Below are 21,829 nucleotides of genomic sequence, written 5' to 3'. Positions count from 1 at the left end.
GGAATTTGTATGGGAAAGGCGGACATATTGTTTTTTAGGAAGAATCCATGGACTTTTTTCAACGTTTTTGTTTTCTTTGTATGTGTTTTGATTAAATTCAAGTTTTTTGGTGTAATACAAGCGTTCAAGTAGATTAAATAAGCTTTTTTTGTTATTTTAACGCCCGAGACTATGCAATTTGAATGACACTAAAATCTTTGAATGCACAATCTAAACGCCTGGGTTATGCAATCTGTATTGCCCCAAAATGTTTCAATGGACAATCGCGTAAATTCTCTGCAACAAATGACCAGGCGCCTCCTTATCTACCATTGTTTTCGTTCAATTGTTTTCTTAAAATAGGAATTTGCGAACCTTTCAGTCGGAATCTGCAAATAAAACTTACAGGAAATGTTTAAAATGGTCTAAACTTTAATTGTAATGTCTCGTTTAGGATGTACAACGCTGTACATTTTTTTGCTGCATTACCAAATTTGGAAAAACTGTATATTTGCCTAGTTTTTTTATAGAAATTCCCGATAAAAATGTACCAGCAATGCAAAACGTAAACGTTTGATTATTTCACATGAAAGAAGGATTCATTACCTTTCGAATAATGTATAATAATGTATAATGTATAGGTATTGTTACGAACAAGTAACGTCAGTGGCTCCATAGCGCGGCGGTTGCGATCGCAGTGACGCCGATTTGGGGTCGTCGCAAGACCTACCCCCGAGAGAGTCCCCGGCCGGCGTCGCGCGGAGAACAACAACGATCCTCAGCCCCCCAAAAAGAGTCTCCGCCAGACGTCAGTGGAGGGTAACGCCGAGCACGCTCCGCCCAATATAAGGGGCGGCAATTTGGGGCAGAGGGCAGTTCAACAGTGACACTCGAAGCAACCGCACGTGCAAACCAAGAAGGAGCAAAATACAAGTTTTGAATTCTTTTCACTTTAATAACGGTGTTTGTTTTAATTACCTTCGCTCTTGCCGCTGTTGCATTCGCAACAGGTATATTACCGTTGCAAAACTTTGCTAACGATCGCGTTAAAGAAACTGATAAAAGTTGGTTTTAAAAAGCCATTTTTATAACTTTTTCGACTTTGACAAATTATTTCTCGGAATCTGCGACACACGGAAGGCTAAAAATTCGGATTTGTCATAGAAAACATATCTATTTTAAGCCAATATTCAGCCCTCCCCTAAAAAACCCTCAGTTTTTGAATTGACTTATGACCGCCTTTTCCCCATAGTGCGTTGCCTCCACGAAGCAAAGAATGTAAGATAGCATATCCCATAAACATGAAAGGTATGCATAAACACTGGCAGAACATTGAAAATTGATTTAAATTAGGATGAGTAGTGCAAAGCGGATTAGACACAGCAAGAATGCGCCATGTTTTTGGTTTGACAAACAATCGCTCTGTGTGGTTTGTCTACCAGGATCGCAGCTAGTGTAAATCTGTGGTAATAATTGCTAAATAAAGCGATCCTTCCAGCAATGGCTTTCGGTAGCGATTAACAGACGACTGCTACTAAAATGTGGTCCCAGCATCGGCTCTGTTATTGGAGTTGTTCCAACAATTATTTCCTGACACTAAAGCCACCATGTTCACAATTCCCAGCTCAAGCACCACTCAACACAACACTCAAAGGAGTGCTTTACAATTCCTCCAAGACCGGCGTGCAGCTGGCATTTATCACCGGCGACATTCGATTATACGAGTCGTCTAGGCAGTGGTAAAAGTTCGTCGAAAGCCTGCATACGGCGCGGCGGCCCCTTGGGGGCGCAAAAACAAAGGACGCCAAACTCTGGACGCCATGTTCTGACCCCCATGGCACACGTCGTTTTACACGGTTCAAGATTTTTGTACCACATGATGCGTCGCCGCAGCCCCGGGCGACTGGGTTCCATCGCCTGCAAATCATCTCCGGAATCCTATTTAAACTTTGCTCACTCAGCACTCAGCACACTGCACTTCACATGTCATCGCAGGGACGTCCCTCGTTTTTGACGACTCGAGTATTTCCCGTTCGGCGGCGTGTGGATCCCAACACTTTGCCCGTCGTCCGTCCGGGGCGGTTCAAGATTGGCGCCCGTTTCCACCACGTCCGGGAACGTTGCATTCGCACGGAGCGCATTATTCTTCGTTATCGTCCCATCTACCTCATCGCACCGGGAATGGGCAGAGCCTGAACGGGCCGCAAGTGGATGATGGCGATGCACAAGATGAGCTGGTGCTCCTGCCGTCGATGGTGGCCACGTTGTGGGCCTATTTACATACACACCTTCAGCCGAGGCTGCGGACAGGCACACGGTCCCGCCCTGTCGTACGGTGTGCGTGTGAATGCGCAAACCGGAAACAAACGGAACAACAAATGCATCGGGCCATCGGGCGACACGGCTGACGAAGGGGCTGGCGCTATTTTGTGTACTCTAAGCCCGCATTTGATGCATGTTTTAGTTGATTATTTCGATGTCCATTTGCACGGGCCCCAGGTTCCGGAACCGGCGACCCCGGCTGCCGGCCGTCTGCAGTCGAGTAATTGAAAATTCAATAATGCACACACAATTGGGTGCCGGGCCAGAAGTGCACCGGGGTGCACCGGGGCCGAAGGTGCGTCTGGGAGCTCGACAATCTGCGGCAACGGTCATTTGCACCGCACCATGTTGACAGTGTCATTGACATACATTTCTGGTTTTTGCTCTACGCCCGCTACGTTCTAAGTGTTTTATGTTTGCCCCAAAAAGGTGCCAGGACTCGCACTAAACGAGGCAGTCAACAATCTAACAGTTTTATCTCCCTGCCAACGTCAGCTGGTGACCAACTTGGTGCCCTAAAGCTTTAAAGAAGCTTTAAACAATGAACCAATAGGCGAATTTATCGCACAAACTCTTAAGGCCCATTTACACGTAACGATATATAATTATGAGTCCAAAATACGAACTGTTTATTCCTACTTTTTTACATTTCAATTTCTTACTTCTAAGCCGATTCCTTACTTCTACCTATCGAACCTAACCTTTCGGGGGGGGCCTGGTCTGGTTTTGTCTGTGAATAATTGCTGACGCACCGAATTGACCGTTGACCGCTGCGCTGCTGTCGTGGGAACATCGGTGCGGCGGATGTGGCCCGTGGCACGTGTACGGGATATGGTTTCGCCGTAGGTACGAGTCATGGGTTCGGGTGTGTAACTATATCTGAACGATGCCTTGTTTCAGACCAATCGTAACGATATATCGTAGCCAAGGTGGAGCGTCTACACGCCACGATGTATCGTTTCGATTTGCAATGACAGCCATGGAAGTAACACTGTATTGGTCTGTCTTGGCATTGTGCATTTCGGTTAAAAATTAAAAATAGAACGTGCCAAGAGTACTTATCAGTCCCAGTGGTCGAGGAAATGGCTTTTAAAATGAAGCCATTATTGTCACGTTAAATTTTTGCTTTAAAAACATTCAAAACAACATGCCATCAACACATCATCAAACCACCATCAACACATGCACATATGTATATCCACCGTCAGCACACGCACACATGTATGGAGATTGGAGCCAATGGACCGAAATTGATGCTCGGCGCATTCAATTTTTTTGATCTGAAACTATGGTCGTATACAAGCAAATTGGTACTATTTTGCTGTCTACACGTAACGACATATCGTTACGATTGGTCTCATACAAGGCATCGTTCAGATATATTGTAGCGTGTAAACGGGCCTTTATGGACTTATTCGGCTATCGAACAAGTTGCTACAATTTCCAAACATGTTTTTTACATATTTCTTTTCCCGGTCATCGCAGAGCCAGGCACATTCAAACGGTCCTCGTTGCAAATATTGACTCAATAAACACGAAAGAACTTTCGCTACCGACTGTTGCGTTGATTTGAGCTAATTTCCTAAGAACAGGTAACCTTTAAAAACACTAAACCAAATCAATACATAGTGCAATGCTTCGAACTGGATACAAGAACACCCACCCCCGGCGGAAAACCACAAACACAATTCATCCAGTGGCTTCCATCATCAGAAGGAAAAAAAAAATCAAATCAGTAAGTGGTTGCGCCGTGCTGAAAGCCATAAATATTTTGCTTCCAATGTACACAGAGCATCGCTAACCATTTACGATGCAATAGAACGGTGCGAGCTAGACGCCGAAGGCAAGCGCCCTGAAAAATCTCACTCCCGACTCCCGATTTGCCTTTTTTCTCGAACCAACCAGATCCAATTCCAACTCAATTCCAAAAACTGCTGGCAACTACTACTTTCGGAATTAATGTTTTATTTATGTACTGTGGTTTAAGAGATTTAGATTAATGAACTCTTCACTCCGGCTCCGGCGTTCAGACGTTCTCGGCTAAAAGCTTCATTTTTTTTTTTGCGTTCTCTCACTCGTTTCGCCCGTCAAGACGTCCGATACTCAGGCACCGGGTGGGGGGTGGCACTGGGTGGTACGCCTGAAAATATTTTCCTCGAGATGGTGCAGCCCCAAACAAGAATGGGGCGTTGCTTTCGTCGTCGGCGGGCGTGCCGACCGGCACGTTCCAGAAGCGTTCCGAGGGCGAGCGTTTCGGGCAGGTCCCCGGAAAACAGACGCTCCATTCGACTACTTAATTATTCACCTTTAGTAAAGTAAAGTTTTCACCACGAGCCCACGAGAGTAGCTGAAGGCACTTCCCGCAGCCAGCCAGCCGCCGGCCTGGGCTGGGCTGGGTAAGTTTTAAAAACGGTTTTCGGCCAAACTTTCCTCCGACACCTTTCTGACGCTAACCCCCGGTCGGTCGGGCCGGGCATTTCTCTAAACCCACGAAAGGTGGGCGGTTGTTTGAAAATTAAAACGAAGACTTCACTCGTTCTCATTAGAGACTTTTCAGGGTTCAACATATTTTTCATCTATTAATTCTTTTAATGAAAAAACCGACTGTCGACCTAGCGATCGCGCCAGCGAACACAGTTATTTATTCTGTGTTCTATAAATTATAATTTTAAATGCTGCCTGTCCAGGGCTTGATCACGGCAGTTTATCCTGGAACCTTTCTCCCCGTCAGCCAGTCGGTTCTATGCACTCACCCGGCCTGTCGTCAACAGTTGCAACCTCGACCCGCACGGAGCGACGCTAGCGACGCTTTAAGCCAGAGAGTCAAAATAGGTTGGCCGAAGAAAGAAAGCGACATGGAAATGCTTCCAGGCCAGGCGACGGCCAAGAGTGGCCGGACGGACAACGGAAAACGAGAGGAACCCTCCTGCTGGTCCTCGCGCGACCCAGAGTCCGCGATATCGGGAGCAAAACTTTCACTTGAAATAAACGAACCTTGAAAAACTCGTTTCACTTCGCACCTGTTTCTTTGGGGCTCGGGCTTCATCGCTCGGGTGCGGCCTCCGCACAGGTTCTGCCTCAAGTGCTTTGCTCTTTTCGGGGAATGTTCCAATCCGCTTGATTGTTTCTCGAAGCTGTTTGTGTAGCTTTCGCGGCTGAAGTCGTGAAGGCAAGGTCCCGGGCTGGTCTGTCGAGTTTCATGATCCACTAACTCTCCGGTGGCCGCCGTTCCGCCAACATCAAATGGGCGGAGGACAAAGAAACAGAGTACCCCCAAATAATTATTTACCCTAGCACAGTTTAAACGGTGGTGGTGGTGGTGGTGATAATGAAGATTTTCGTTGTGTTTTTCATTTTTTTTCTTTAAAACCGAATGGCCACCCTCGTATACTCACCCCCCAGGAGTGTGCGCCACCCACCCGGGGCAGCCCGTCCTTGCAGTGTTCGCAGAAGAATGAAACGAGTGGGCTTGTGTAAAAATGCGCCAACAGAAACGGGATTATTTTATTACTTCAAATATATTTCTAAATGCATGCGTCGCAAATTCTGCACGATATTCTGTTGTCCTTCGCCGTTCCGGTTAGGTGCTTGAGCTAAGTCGACCCTTGAAAAATGTTAACATAACAAATAACCTAACAGTGTATCAGCCGCTATCAGCCATTGATTACGGTTTGCAATCCGTTGCGCCGGTCGAACTTGTCGTCGAACCGTCCCCAAGACATGGTCCACTGGCCGCTTACCATGTTTTTGCCCCGTTTTGCCTCGCGGGGGCTTCCATATATGTACATCGTTTGCTAGTGGAGCCAGAGCTCCCCGTTTCACAGTACGTTCCTGTTCCACGAAGGTACACCACCGTTTGCCGTTCAGAAACATTGCTCCACTGCTCTCCTAGGGTCGTATGTCCATAAATTGTATAATATTCTTTCTGCAACGTACCTTTTGCCCATTTCTTTTTTGTTCTATAATTTGTGGTACTGTGGTTAACAAATTCACCAAGAGCTAAGCTTTCCTTGCGCTATGATACAACGGGTGTCCTATAATTTCTGGTGATCTGGCGAATCGGGTCGATCGAAACAAACTGCAGGCTAGGAATAATGGTTTCAAAATTACACTCAAGCGCGTCAAGCATATTCCGTTCCATTGTCATAAGACTATCGACCGTGCACGAGGAACGCAAAATAAAATATAGAATCATAGAAACACTGGAAGTACTAATGATCACTCCTTGCTCGCCTTGCTTTTGCGACAATATGGTACAATCAGAAACGCGTAACGCAGCCGAAACTATTGCCGAAGCCAGTACCTACTGTTGGCATTCACTTCGCACCGTACCCTTTTAAGCGGATTTTCTTTATTACCTGATTTTTACACACTATCTCAGCCTTACTCAACCGATAAGATGATTATTCGTGTTACATCGTCTAGCGTTAAGATATGTTTCACCACACCGCGCGGGGCTAGAGAGATATGAGCAAATGATGAGCAACCCCCGGGGGGGGGGATGGCCCGGTTCATCTTCGGTGCATCCTGGCGTGTGGTAACGGCAACTGGGCGAGGCGCACAGGGCGCAAGCAGGGTGTCCTTAGAGCAGATTGTGGAAGTAGAAATTACAGCAACAGCCTACTTGCGCTACAATGGTACAGAGCCTGCATCGTAGATGGCACAGCAATTAGCGAGAGCAGCGAGAACGTCCAGCAGCACCGTCGGACATCTGGAACCGATAAGGAGACGAAGGAGGCGGTTAGTGATGCGTTTCTTGTTAACCTTTCCCGGGCCCGAAGATGCCCATTCTTAACCCCTTTTTTTGTCGCATTCCACCCGAAAGCAAAGTTCATAAAACAAACCGAACACCAAAAAAACCCAAAGATGCTCTTGGAAAACAAATGCAATCCCGGCCCGGGGGGGTACCGGGTGAAAGTAAAAAGCGAAAAACAGCCGCCCATCCGGCAGCCGGCAGGAAAATTTCCAACAAGTCACAGCGGCGGCGCACCCACCCCTTACCATTGGACACACCGAACTCCTTCGGTGGCATGTCGGTGTAGGAGAAACTTTGGCCGATGGGGTGCGATCCCTTGCGCTCGAACGGGATACCGTTCGGGGAGCGTTGCGCGTAGTCGTCGTTCTTCATCGGAAACAGGACATCGGGTTGGGTGACCTTAATGGTTTCATTACGTGACACCACGACCGGGACTGCTGGAATCGAAAGCGAAACACACCGTTGGTTTCAGTTGGTGCAGTGTTAGTGGTAAACAGAAGAGCGCGGGGCAAAGCGGGGCCATTGAGTAAAAAACACTAAAGTTATCGCACAAATTAATACACTCGTTAAGGGGGTGCCGTGCCCACGTCAGAGTGGTGTGAAAGTGTCAGCGAAAGTGGGTGGAAAAGGAAACCGAATTCAAACAGACCGTGCATAAAACATGGATGTACTCAGCGAACAGCGTCGACGGGCTGTCTGTCTGTCTGTCTGTGTGTGTGTGTGTGTGTGTGTGTGGTGTTGATGAACAAGTTAGTGTAGCAGATGGAGAAGAAACGAAGAAAAGCGCAAATTACTGGTGGCGAAGGACTTAATTCAATCTACTTACTTTCCTTCGGTTCCATCACGTGAGTAATTTGCTTCGATGGTGTCGATGGAAGTGGAATTTCTGGAGAAAAAAAAACAAACAAAGAGAAGAAAAACGCACGGAAAAGTGCATCGTTTTTGTGATGAAAATCGGACTGTGAGCCGCCGCGAATACATTAATTGTGGCCACTTCGCTTGGTAAGCAACAAACGTCTTGGGCGAGCGGCTCATACCGAACTTTTTTTATGATATTAGGTTGGGGAAAAAGAAATCGACGTTTTTCAGGATAGATGTCTTTTGTGATCGATGTCTCGTAAAGTATCAATCAAACAGGTTCAAGTTTAGGTTCGTTTTAAGGCTGATGCTTCACACTTTAAAAACTGCTTCCTCTGTTTTTTGTTTTTGTTCATTCGTTTGTGAGTTACAGGGTGTTAACAATGGAGGTCAACTAAGAGAAAATAAGGTACATTTTACAGTTTTTCTTTGAAAAAGCCGAAAATTCAAGGTAGGCCGCTGAAATTGTGCATGGTGATTATGGTGCCAATACACTAAAAGCTGGGTGCGATAAATTTTGGTTTCGTTGACCCGTTTCAGTTATTTTCGATGTTAAAGATGAACCTCTACACGTCACGTCATCGAAAATGTCGATAAAATCACAGAAATAATCAAAGTTGGTCGGCATGTTAGTAGTCAGGGCATCAGCCAGGAGCTACAGATTAACCATCACACAGTTTTAAGGCATTTTCGCAAAGCTGGATTCACAACGAAGCTCGATGTTTGAGCGCCACCCTATTTACACCAAAAAACATGATGGCTCGAATTTCCATCGGCGAAGTTTTGGCCAAACTGAACGAAATCGACCTATTTCTTAAACGGATGGGTACTGGGGATGAAAAATGGGCTACTTACGACAATATTGTGTGAAATCGGTCGGGGTCAAAGCGTGGTGAAGCTGCTTGACCGGTGGCTAAACCAGAAAAAACGGCTAGAAAGGTTCTACTGGGTATATGGTGGGACTTGGCAGGAATCGTCGATTTCTTTTTCCCCAACCCAATATTTTTTCCCCAAAACCATCCATTGTGACGAAGAAGCAGATAATGAGAATTCTGACAAACGGTTAACGGCTCAGCCTCTGATTATGATTATGATTGGATGTTGGTTGGCTACTAGGCGTTCCATGAAAAGTTTTAAATGTCCCAAGTTTCACCAAGGCAAGGTAGTGTACTCACCGTACACCCGGATGGAGCCCTCCGTTTCACCGAGCGAATTTTTCGATATGCAGCGATAGTTTCCGAAATCACCCATCGATAAGCCTTTGATAGTTAGCTTCATGTGCGCCCTGGAACGGTTCAGTGACAGTGAAAAACAGTGCCCGAAATGGCGACCGAAATGGGTTGAAGAGCTTAACGTGCACTCACCGATAGGAGTTTTCGTTGTAATCGATGATGTACTTTTTGCTCGGCAGCACCATCACGGCGTTGTACACCCAGTAAATGATGGCCCTGTAAAAAAAAGGACACACACACACACCCAAAGTTCAGCGGGCGTTCGATTAAGTGAGTTGTAAGGAATCTTCGGTTCTCCCTTCGGTCTCCGCGGTCCTCACCTAGGATGTGCCTCGGTGTGGCAGTCGATCGTGACGTCGGTGGAAAGAGGCGCCCCAACTAATTGATTCGGAACCCATATCATCGGCGAGACTGGTTTGCGGGGCGAGAAGATCGTATCGAACCGTATTAGCAACCCATTGGGGGATTTTTCGCGGTGAGCTTTCAGAGGGGTTTTGTCTGCCCGAAGCGGGGCATAAACACCCGAACTGGAATACTCAAATTAATACGATTTTCGATAACGGGTTGGGCGGGCGACGGTACATTAGAACCCAAGCTACTAATGGAAGATCTGCCCAATGCTGTAATTGCCAGCGATTATGCTGTCCTCGGGTCTTGTCGGGAAACTTGTCGACCGAACCGAACGACCCGACAGAGAAACCCATCAGAAGCGGGCCTAAGTTTGGCGTATGAATTTAATTTGCTAATACACTTATGAATAAATAAAAGCATACTTACACTCAACATCAAGGATAATCCGCTTAGACACCGACGGTGGCACACCATTAGTGGCGATGCAGAGATAAGCGCCCATTTCGTTGCGGCTTACTTTCGTCAGATGGAGCACCTCACCATCGTATACCATCACTTCCGGGCCGGAAGCACACATCCGGTGCGCAATGGCACAAATCCCCACGACGCGGGCGCGCGCGCACAGGGGAGGGGACGGAGCAGGGGACGGGGCGGTGAAAGTAAAAGGGAGCAAAAATTAAGTTATTTGGAGATTAGGTCGTACTTTCCGGCTGTGTGCTCCGGCGACCAGCGGCAGGCGTTGACAGGATGTGCGACATTCCAACGCATCGGTGGACCGGCGATGGTGATTCAGGAGCATTACAACGAACGGCCGGTGAACGCCGGTCACCGGATTATTCCCCAATTGCACATTAAACGGTCCAACTGCACTGTATAGCGGTTTAATGGAGCGTCCCCTGTCCATCTTCGCATTCCATGCACCCGAGAGAGAATGACAGAAGCCTGCAGCAGCCATCGATACGTTCTGAAAATCGATCACAGCCACAGGGACGACCGAAGGAAAAGCGTTCGTCCTTTGCTCCTACAACTTTGCCTAGCTAGTGGCGACCTCCAACCCGGGAGTGTCCACTACTTCTTGGGGAAAACAATCAAAAACCCATTTATCTTCTTCCCATGCCTCAGTCGCTCCGTTCTCGGAGGAAATGTGTTTGATGTCATCGTCATTGAACAGATAAGCTTCTTAAGGTGAATGCTGCATTCGACAGGTCGCCCGGTGCAGGTGCCCGTACCTTTCTTCTTCCGCTCCACCGTGATGCTCTGGCCGTCTTCGCGGCGCCAGATGATCTTGGGCGTGGGGAACCCATCGGCACGGCACGTCATGTTGATATTTTGATTTTCTCGCACGGCCACCGACGACGGAGTGCTCTCGATGTCCAGGATGTTGGGAGGCACTGCGCACGAAAGTGGAGACACATTTTACTAAGCATTAACAACGCGCGTAGAGTAAAATACAGCTCATGATATTGCTTCTTTGGTTCGTAATGTGGAAAATGCGTTCGTTTACGTTCGCCCAATATCTCGTTTATTCTCGGTAATCTTAACCCTGCCAACTTTTGTGCCTGAAAAAGACGTTTTGCGTGGATTTTTTTTTCAGCAACCTCTTGAATAAAACTGCTTCAGAATCGCACCAAATGCTTGTCGGGACCAGTTTTATCGCAGTGCTTTAGGAGGTTTACAAATTTCAAAATGGCGGTTTTGACTTAACAAATAAAGAGCGTCAGAGGACTCCAAAAATTGACTTTCTAATGGGACAGAAAGGTGTGATGCATCACAGGCTTCTAAAACCTGATGAAAACCGTAGTTCAGATCGCTACTGATAACAAATGATCAATTTAAACCATGCATTGATCGAAAAACAACCAAAATGCCATTTCTAGTATTCCTAAATGGAGGCGCCTGGTGCCCAATGACCCCATGGCAAGAAATATTAAAAGATGTGGTTAAGAGATTAGAATGTCAAATGCTGTATAGAATGCGTATTATTATAGCCTATAACTGTCATTGATGTGTTTCAGAATATATCAAGTATATCAGGACAAGGATTGGATTCATTTTCAAAAATATACCAAAATCTTTTAGTAAATAGACAATGTCATGTTATAGCCACTAAATCGTAAGGGAAGAATTTATGTTTGAAAAGAAATAGCACGGAGTTGTGCTGCTTCTAGCGATTCTTATCGTGCTTGTTCCGTTTTGAAGTCCCATTAAATAGTCCATCTTTACTTATACTTAACAAAATTGCTTGGTTGTCTTCATGGGATCATATTTGATGTATCATGTACGATGCTATCATAAACATTTTGATGTTTTTTTTTTCAATCTTAAAAGAACGGACGGAACGGAACGTATTTACATTTTGAAGTTGTTTACATCAATAATAACTACACATTTTGAAGTTGTTTTTCTATCAATAACTACGAAGAATTCAAATTTTGTTTGTTTGTTTGCTAATTTATTGTTTGACTTTGACTAACTGACGTATATTGTATGTATAGCGTTGGTTACAGAAAAAACGATTTAGGAAATGTGACAAACTCCAACTGATTTTATTTATTCGAATGCTCAATTGTTTGCCTTTACATGTTCGCAATTCTAAACCGTCATTGTAAACTGTAAAGTTTTGCACTATTCTACACAACAGTTTAATTGCATCTTAAGTTTCACGTCCAGATCCGAAGCGTTCCCTTTTCGCCTGGCTGCGTTGGAACGATTCTTGGTGATGTAATTTAATGCAATTGAGCTTCAATGATCGGTAACGAGCAGTACTAAATCGGGTTCCGCGAGCATTACGACAAGCAACCAGCTGGTTCAACACTATTTCGAGCTAATGTAATCGACACGCTGCCCTGACGGGTGCAAGGTGGCACGGCAAACATTTGTGGCAGAACTGTGCTAGTCGGATATTGGGATCGGCACCATGTGGGGATACCAGGATACGGCACGATAAAGTTTCATCGTTGTGCAGCTTTGACTCGGAAGCCAATCGAATTAGATTATGAATGCTAACGTCGATACACGGCCACGGCCAATCGATGATGATGGATGAGGATGATAAAATGTGCGGAAATTTGCGAAACTCACCAACAACTTGCAAGTATCCGACTTGGCTAATCATGGGATTTGTGTTCACTTGGCACATGTAGTAGCCCCGGTCGTCCTGCTGGGCCTGGCTGACGTGAAGAAGCCATGTGTTGGAGTTATCGTACGTTACACTGTACCGAGGAATGCGCGATATTACATGGCGGTGTATCGTGAGAATCATCTGGCGATCGATGTGTATCCACGCGACCTGTTAAATAAAGACACAATAACAAAGTGGGCACGATAGGTCTTTTAACGAGAGTCGTTTTTTGTTGCAGTTCCTAGTGATGCCATGATTTGATTTGAGTTCATGTCATGATTTGAATATTTAATTTGGTTTCAGTGTGCACTCGGAGTAACAAAACAAGTTGACATAAAACTGGCAATATCATGTTTTTTTGTTAACGAATGCTATTGTTGTGTACTTCTTTATCCACTATATAGATTTATCTCGTTTTGATGCACTTGTGCAGAGAAGAATGAAGAAATGAGCTTCTTGATGGAATGAAACCGAATATTTTTCGAGAAAAGTTAGTTATTCATAAACTTTGAGCCACTTAAAACAGGCGGATGATCTGCTGATAGGTAACATGCAAACCACGTTTCAAAATTGATAAAAATAACCAACCTGAAGCGGTCATGCCACCGCACCTACCTTGTACGTTCCTAAGTGCTCCACCACACAGGGAAGGTTTGCGTCTCGCCCTACGGCAACGGTTACGTTGGGGATGGGTTGAGCAAATCTTGGTTCATCCATCATCACTGAAATTGAAACATACAAGGGAAAAAAAATGAAAATCCTCACGGACCAGGTCAACGATCTTTCCCAAATTATTCCGTTTCAAAAGTTACCCCAAACAGGCAATCGATATTTATGGATAGCGGTGATCAAGGAGCACATTGCCGGGCACACACCCAACCGTATCGCCCCGAAAATGTTCGGTTCAGGTTTCGTTGAATTGACCGAAGCCGCCCGAAGGGAAGGGAACGTGATGGGCGATTTCGCGCCAACCAGATGGTGTTAGCCTAGCAAACAGAAGAATTGAAATGCAAGCATCCGGTTGGAATGGTACCCTAGAATGGCTAGATGGTACAGCGGCAAGATGTCTTTTTCTACGCTTCGAGAGCCCTTCGTCGTACAAGCAAACGAAATAACACCCGGTATGGAGGAAAGTGCTGACACCAGACAGTTACTATGTTTGGCCCCCCCTTTTGCCTTCTTTATTTTGCCCACTGTCATATGCACCGGCACTTGGCCGGGCTGACGGACTTGCGCAACTGTTTGAGGATGATTTATTTAAAGTCATTTTTTGCCTTCGTATCAAATATTCTGTTCTGGCTGCTGTCCGTTCGGACGCGCTCCCCGAATCGTCCCGAAAACATTACAAACATTCCCAAGAGCCGGTGCCGGTCGAACGATGCTACTGTTTAGAGGGTTTCCTGTCAAGTTCGTTAGCTGCATTCAAAACTGCACTGGCTTGGCAGCAAAACAGCGGCGGGGCCCGTGAGAAGAGGGTCCATTTATCTCGCAGGAAACCGTCGAGTCACATTCTGCACAAAACAGACAGCATCCTAAATGGAGCACATTTCGTGCATCAAAATGGAACAATCCTTTCCGCTCGGCGGCAACTTCGATGGTCGCCAGCCCAGCAGTCGTCGCTATGGTTTCGGTGTGCAGCTTCAAGGATAATTTCATCCGTTTATTCAAGCCCTGTCCAACCGTTTGTCAGGGCGATGTGACACATTTCGGCTCCGCTTTCCATCACACCAGGGGCAATCTTGGTGTTATTTTACAATTTTTTGTCCACCGTTGTTGTTCGGAGGCGACTGAGAGAAGCGCTGAATGGAGCGGTACCGTTTTGCCTGTGTAGTCTCAGATGCAGTGTGCTAAATGAAAGGCCAATATTAGCAGGGTGTAGCACCAAACACCTTTCGTTAACTACCATTCTTTTTATCACTGAGAAAAACATGTTTTCCATTCGCAACAGTCGTTACTGATTACAAGGAGCGACGAATACTTGAATAGATAAATATTCAGATGTTGATTGTAGTTAACTGTCGTAGGGCAAATTGTTTGCACTTTACCTCACAAATCCGCCTAAACTTCAAACCACATTCAGGTTACATAGAGAATTAAAATTCCGAACGTGCGGAGGATAAGTTGCAAGAATCCTGAACCCTTCGTTTGCATGAACGATTTTAAAGCTTTGTCTGGCGCCACATTTTGAACAAAAAGTATTAGACATATGCAACGACTTGATATACTGGCTAACTTTCGCCGTAGCATATTGTTCTAGATCTGGCCGGAACGGTGCTAGAACGTTTAACCTTCACCAAATATTATAATCGTTCCGCGAACCGCCACCTGACATCCGGTTTCCGGATGGTTCTTCACAACCACATTCCGAACGAAGGAAGGGTTCCAATGACGACGAAATGGTAGCAGCTGTTCTTTATGGAACGTACGTGAGAATCATGCATTATCGCCGTTCGGCTTATTATTATGAGTAGGACCATGTCGCGCAAGGATTGCCCATTCAAATTATTATCAAAAGATGGGCTGTGGAAGTCACGGTTGCCTGCCTTTGGACAGGAAAGTGTTATTTATAGGAAATGTGATAAAGAATATGTAACGTTAAGCTATGGCCCAACGAAGACAAATCGTATACCAAAAAGGAAATAAAGGATGCCGGGTTCAAGTTCTAACTTGCGTACAATTTATTTTAAAAACTTCCTTTCATTTTCACAAGTTCTGGTTGTGTTATGTTTTTATTGCACAGAAAATACTGTTGCGTAACAAAACTGATAGCATTCAGAATGGATAATACCATAAAAACAAGTATCGATGAATTTTAACTGCATCCTGATCCGAGAGTCCTCTGGAGCGGCCAAAGTCCGGCAACCGGTGCATCGTTGGAACGGAAATATATTGCAACGCATAAACTTCGCTTGTATGATTTATGAACTGTGATAAGATCTTCTAACATAAAGCTGGCAATGTTCGATTCCATCGTTATGATTGTTGAATTTGCCCAGCCGAGCTCGTCTTTAACACGTATTACAACCCTCTCCCACACCGATACACTATCAGTGGGTGTATGTGAATATGTTGATAAAGCACAACCCTGACCAAACCGAGAATCCGAAATTTTTTGGTCAAAATTTCGAAATACTTAAACATCGATCATCTTGAATTGTAGTACCATTTTACGGTACAGTGCTCGACAGCGAATAATAGCTACGTTGGTCTTTTAAACTAAACGGCTCACAAGATGAGTACCCTTGAAAGAGGAGACCGGACACACTGAACGTGGAATAGAGAATAAGTCTCCGAAGACTGTTGGCCCGCGGCGCGCAATCAGAACTGTCCTCTGCGGGGACTCCCGCAAAACTGCACAAAGTTCAGAAACAATAGTACTCATTCGCTTGTTGTGACTGGAGAAACGCGATTCGTGGCTGAGAACAAGCGAGCTGGCGGAAAGTTGTTGTTTCACGTTACGCTATTGTTTTCAAGTACACCCTTGTGGCGGCCAAACGACCGTCTCTTGAGTATCACGAGCTAAGCAAACGGAACGAAAAGAGGCAAATATTGTTCACCGAACGGCTATATTTGAACTAAAGCTAAAGCAATTCTATTGCATGTTTTGATGAGCTTATCAATGGCAACTTTCGCGGTTGAAGACTGTAGCGGAACATTCCTGCCAAAGATCGTCCGCGAGGTGACGCTAGTGTGATAATTTAAATAGTGGAAAATAAAAGAACGATGCTCTTGATATCCTTCCAGCCAGCAGATTCTCAAATTTATTGCTAATCTCATTCTGCTTGTACCGATTCTGCATGGACGGTATTCGAGTCATGAAATTAATTCAAACATCAATCAGCGTCCATCAGCCAATAGGACGTTTGTCTGTTATGGTTTCAGAATCAGATCATTCATTAGCAGGGCCACGAGTGGGCCCTTGAATCAACAACAAATTGCTGCAGCCGTAAACGATTCGTCTTGTCAAATGTTTATTTCGCTATCTATTTGCTTGAAGCTGAGCCGCACAAATGTATCTACGTCAAGTGCAACATTGTATGCATCAAAACACCCTTCCTGATGTTTCATATGAGTATGCACTTTTGCTAAAATGTTAATCTTTCTGCTTCTTGCTGGAAAGAAGCCTTCGAGAGCCTAATAAAAAAAGCTTTTAATCTTTTTACATATTTGAACCATTCTTCTATCCGATAAACTAGAAACATGTTGCGTGCACTCTCGAACAAGTTTTTTTGCGAGAGTTTGTTTACAGCAGCCCCCAGACGATCGCCATTTGGGATATTTTTAAAATATCCGCCGAGCATCCGTTGGAAACGTACAGCAGCTCCGTTCCACAAGGTTGTTGAAGCTCGGCAAAGGGTTTAGCGAGCAAACCTATAAAGAGCACGGGCGCATCGATATCAGCAGTCGCTTTCGGAACTTTGACGAAACTTTGGCGAAACAACTTCAAAACACAAACTCGGCGCCCTGGCGGAGACGGAGCGAGGTGATAATTTTTCACAACCGTTCGACACACCGAACCCGCAACCCGCAGAAGTGGGAAAGTGAACGGTTTCGCGGTTCCTTGTTTGCCGTGGCGGGGCTGGCGGCTCGTGAGCGGGGCTGGCGGCAGGCAAAAGGGTTCGACCGAAAGTGATTCTGCAATCAGCAGCGACACGGCACTCTGCCCGGGGTACACATGCCACCGGTGCCGTGCTGCATTTATGTACCTACTAAATATTCTCTTCATCATTGTGGCGGCGGCGATAGCAAACAGGTCCTTCTATAGGGACCGGGTTCTATGCTCTGCCGGCGAACGGCGTCGACGATGGCAGCCAAACTTCGGCAAACTGCCAACGGTTTCCCCGGCGCCTAGACTGGCGCTGCTGCAGCTGCAGATTATTGTCCGTGCTGCATCGGAATGCAGAGCGAACCGCGGACGGGGTGCGACGACGTGTGTTTACCTTTAAATTTTCACCTTTCCAGCCAACGGTATGTGCCCTCGGCCCAAGATGACGGTGATGGAGCAATAGATAGATGGGATGGTCGATGGTGATGGTGACTGCCGACCTGCCGCCTGCTGCAGCAGAAGCAGAACGGAACGATTTAATCGTTGATCTTGGTCGCTCGGAGCCCCGGAGAACTGACCCGACCCGAGCGGGTGTGATGGGGTCGAATGGCGGACAACAAGTGGCACAGTGTTTCGGTGTCAACCCAGCAAACATATTTCACCTTCAGACGGGCCAGCAACCGGGTGAAGATAAATTATGCTCTCTGCATTTGCATTCGACCAGAATTCATATATTTCGTACTATCGCTCCGTCCACTCGTGGCCCTGTGACCCTTGCTGTACCATGGTCCGTGTCCGTGCCACCCAGCAGATCGCGGCCAGTGCCTATCTCCTTCGAGCGAGACGCCAAGAGCCGTAGCCTCACTAACGACCAGTGCCAGGACTACGCCAGTATACGCTCAGTTTGGGTTCGTTAGGGTAAATAAATGTTACGATTCCTGAACGGCTATGGGTTTCGGTTTTTCACAACCACCTGCAACCGCCGTCTGTTTCGTGAAGTGCAGGAAAGTGCTCATTCACATCGCTGTTGTACCTTTTCTTCGGCTTTCGTGTCGTGCTTTCTTGCCGTGGCATATGGCACGCCTCGAAATGTCCTGTTCTACTGTCGTGATAATGAGTACATTAGTTTGCAGTGCAATTAAGATGATAGAGCAGCGTATGATGGTCTCTACGTACCGGGCGTACATTCGCTGCCCGCGCTGCAAACGGAGTCGGTATCCAAAGAGCCACGATTAAGAGCCAAATATTAGGTTGGGGAAAAAGAAATCCATTATTTTTGGGTGAAATTCAAAACATTATTTAAGATACTTCCGATGGTCCGATTTTCGTCAAATATGTATGGTTTTGTTGGAAAATTTGTTGTCTTTTCAAAGGTTAGCTTGTAATGCCTCTCTTGTAAAAGGGTTAGTCGTTATTGGCGAAAATCTCGAGCAATCCATTTTCACAATCCTTTCTTGATCTCAGTTTTTCATCACTCAGGAAATTTTGTAATGCGTAAAAAAGGTGTCAATCGTTTAGTGCAAGGTCCGCACTATACGGCGAATGCATTAAAACTTCCCAACCAAGCTCCCGGACTTTCTGGTGAGCCACTAAAGACGTGCGTCACATTTCGTTGTCCTGTTGGAACACAAAACCCCTTTCGTTGGCCGATTCTGGTCGTTTCTGGTCAATTGCTAGCTTCGAACGGTACAGTAATTGACAATAGAGATCTGAATTTTATGTTTGACCACACCAAAGCAACTCACAATAAACGGTTCCTCTCAAGTCCCACCATAAACCCAGTAGAACCTTACTGGCCGTAAGTTCTGGTTTGACCACCCTGTAAGCTGCTTCACCACGCTTAGACCACGATCATTTTCACACAGTATTGTCGTATGTATCCCATTTAACATCCCCAGTACCACTCCGTTCACGAAATGTGTTAATTTCATTCCGTTTGGCCAAAATTGCGCAAATGGAAATTCGCGCCATCATGTTTTTAGGTGTAAATATGGTGGCGCCCAAACATTGAGCTTCTTTGTGGATCCAGCTTTGCGCAAATGGCTTAAAACTGTCTGATTGTTAATCTTTAGGTCCTGGCCGATGCTCTGACTACTAACATGCCGACCAACTTTGATTATTTCTGTGATTTTGTCAACATTTTCGATGACGTGTCTGCCTGGGTGAAATGCATCTTTAACATCAAAAATAACTGAAACGGGTCAACGAAACCAAAATTTATCACAACTAGCTGTTAGAGTATTGGCACCATAAACAATATGCAAAATTTCAGCCACCTAGCTTAAATTTTCGCCTCTTTCAAAGAAAAATTGTAAAATGTACCGTATTTTCTCTATGGTTACTTCCATTGTTAACACCCTGTAACTCACAAACGAATAAAACAAACAATAAACAGTGAAAGCTTTTTTTTAAGTGGATAGTATCAGCTTTAAAACGAGCCTAACTTTCAAACTGTACTATCGATACTTCACAAGATATTGATCACTAAAGTCATCAACTGAGAAAATAATGGATTTCTTTTTCCCCAACCTAATAATTGGTTCTTCTGGTGCACTCGTTCATCGTAGTTCAGTTCAGAAGAGGAGTACAAAAAACGAACTCAGTAGTGTATTACGTTTTACAACCCTTTGCACTAATTATACGAACAAATCTTTGGCATCGGAGTTCTTGAAAAAGTAGCCGATTCCTGAGGTGTACATATTCGTTCACAAATACCTTCTACACTGCTGTCTATCGCCAATTAAAGGCAAGACTTTTGCATCGTGTATAAAATTGTAAAAAATGCTTACGATATTCACTCTACTATTATTAATCAAATCTGTGTTCAACGAACTTCAATTGCGAAGGGCTCTATTTATCTACTAGACTCTATTCATTAAAAATAAAGGAGATGTAATTTTAAATACGGCAATAGCCAAAACCCGGGCCAAACAATGAAACACCGGAAGAGTAAACGAAAACATTTCCTCACGAACTCTGGAAAATGTACTCGCAGAGCTGCAACGGTGAATGCAGCGATGAGTGGGTTGTAGTAATGATGATGCAGCTCATTATATCCTTCGTCATTGTACGTAGAGATAGTTTGAAGAATGAATCTAATTAAACCTATCTGCTCTCTTATTCCAGAGTTTTCCGCGCGTGGTCGTTTCTACCAGAAAAAAAATGGTCAAACGAATTTTACCAAACTTTTGTTAGCCACTCTCGTTTCTTTACAGCCACTACTTCCAGCAACTTACTAGAGTATTTTTGGCAACAGACGGTGAGCTGGAGCGCCATTACAAAAGTATAATTAGGTTTATCAGAACATTCATTACACCGACGAGAAGTAGAAAGCTTTTATGGTGCGTTCGGGGCAATCGTGGAGTGAAATGTTGTCCGTGCATGAACCGCACCAAGCATAGTTCTGCACCTGAAACACACAGCTTAGTGGTTTTGAAATTATGTCCAGTGCTACGATTTGAATGGCGTTAATGCGAACCTTGCATTGCCAGGTAATTTAAATTCCAAAGGTTTGGCTTAGTCATATGATATTTCATTCACAAACTTCGATACCGTTGCGTCTAATTTATGAGGAACGGCGGGTTAAGAGAAACTTCTAAAGTACAAAAATCATACCACACCAGTTTGGCAACGTGTATTCTCGAAAAGAAAAATCAAACATTCTTTATGCGGTTACTTACCGTGTGTGACCAGGGTGACCAGGTATATCATAAATAACACATTTCTATGCGTAAACCGCTTTGGCAGCAGCTTTAATGCTAACACAATAAGTTTGATTGTTTGTAGTATTATCATTTTGTGATCACTGAATCGCTGCACAAGCCCAAATTACGCACTAACCACACATTATTTACACTGCCTCATGGATGGACGCCAAAGAGTCACGTTCCTTTGCCATTTGAAACACTTAATGCCACTTGGAACATATGATTTTGTATCATTCGCATCACGTGCCCAGTGATGTGCTGGTTATCATTTTAACGTGTGTATTTTATCTACCTATTTTGGTAGCATTACAAAACTATGAACTAAACTGGCGAAAGAAGAAACAAATCAATAAATTCGCATTACTGCACAAGCTGCAAACGGAAACAGTGCATTGTTTCCAAACTTTTGAATAGATTTCACTAAAAGCACAAAACGAAAGTTGAAACAGTTCCCTCGTGTTGCTCAATCATAAAGTTTAACCAATGAATATCTTATTAAACAATCCGGTAAGTCTGATTCGTAAACGTTATCCAAAGTATGGTTTGAACAAAATGGAATCGAATATCTTTCTTTTTTCCGAAAGAAAAGGGCATGGAAAAACAATTCACGGACCATCGGTTCGAACGCTTACATATGTAAATGTACAAGTTTAAATATCTTCCGGCGCCGGCACATAAGGCGGCCGAAAGCCTTTCCGAACGTGCTCTTCGTGGTATCCTTGCTGCCAAAGTTTATGAATATTTCATAAATCGCATGGTGTGGTTCAGCTTAGCCATAGTTTTCCCCCGAGGTGACGCAGTACCGGAGATGCTGCGAAGCGTGAAATGGCTTCCGGCGCAAACCGGCTTTCTGTGCTTTCTTCGAGCCGGATTCAATCGATAGTGGGATATTTTTAATCAAATCACTTTAAGATGGGATCGGGGCAAATGCAATTCGTATGGATTTGATTCGGGGCC

General features: G+C 45.0%; 1 protein-coding gene across 1 annotated transcript; it reads right to left on the bottom strand.

Moving 5' to 3' along the window:
* Positions 1 to 6,312: 6,312 nt before the first annotated feature.
* Positions 6,313 to 20,960, bottom strand: LOC128278193 (lachesin). The gene is made up of 11 exons (XM_053016865.1): positions 20,846 to 20,960; positions 13,235 to 13,341; positions 12,580 to 12,787; positions 10,728 to 10,889; positions 9,925 to 10,053; positions 9,468 to 9,558; positions 9,280 to 9,363; positions 9,091 to 9,200; positions 7,884 to 7,943; positions 7,303 to 7,494; positions 6,313 to 7,012 (listed from the first exon to the last, which is right to left on the bottom strand). The coding sequence occupies exons 1-11, from the start codon at positions 20,958 to 20,960 to the stop codon at positions 6,909 to 6,911; spliced, it is 1,362 nt and encodes a 453-aa protein (XP_052872825.1). The 3' UTR covers positions 6,313 to 6,908.
* Between the last annotated feature and the right edge of the window lie 869 nt (positions 20,961 to 21,829).

This window comes from Anopheles cruzii, chromosome 2, assembly GCF_943734635.1.
Source record: "Anopheles cruzii chromosome 2, idAnoCruzAS_RS32_06, whole genome shotgun sequence".
Classification (NCBI taxonomy): Eukaryota; Metazoa; Arthropoda; class Insecta; order Diptera; family Culicidae; genus Anopheles; species Anopheles cruzii.
The sequence above is the reverse complement of the archived record's forward strand: the minus strand, read 5'-3'. Positions and strand labels throughout refer to the sequence as shown.

Coding starts and splice junctions, on each gene's coding strand:
- LOC128278193 (XM_053016865.1), bottom strand. CDS start 20,960: ATGATAATACTACAAACAATCAAACTTATTGTGTTAGCATTAAAGCTG. Junction 10,054..10,727: donor GGTGGAGCGGAAGAAGAAAG/GTACGGGCACCT, acceptor CCGGCCCGGAAG/TGATGGTATACGATGGTGAG. Junction 7,013..7,302: donor GGAGTTCGGTGTGTCCAATG/GTAAGGGGTGGG, acceptor TATCGGTTCCAG/ATGTCCGACGGTGCTGCTGG.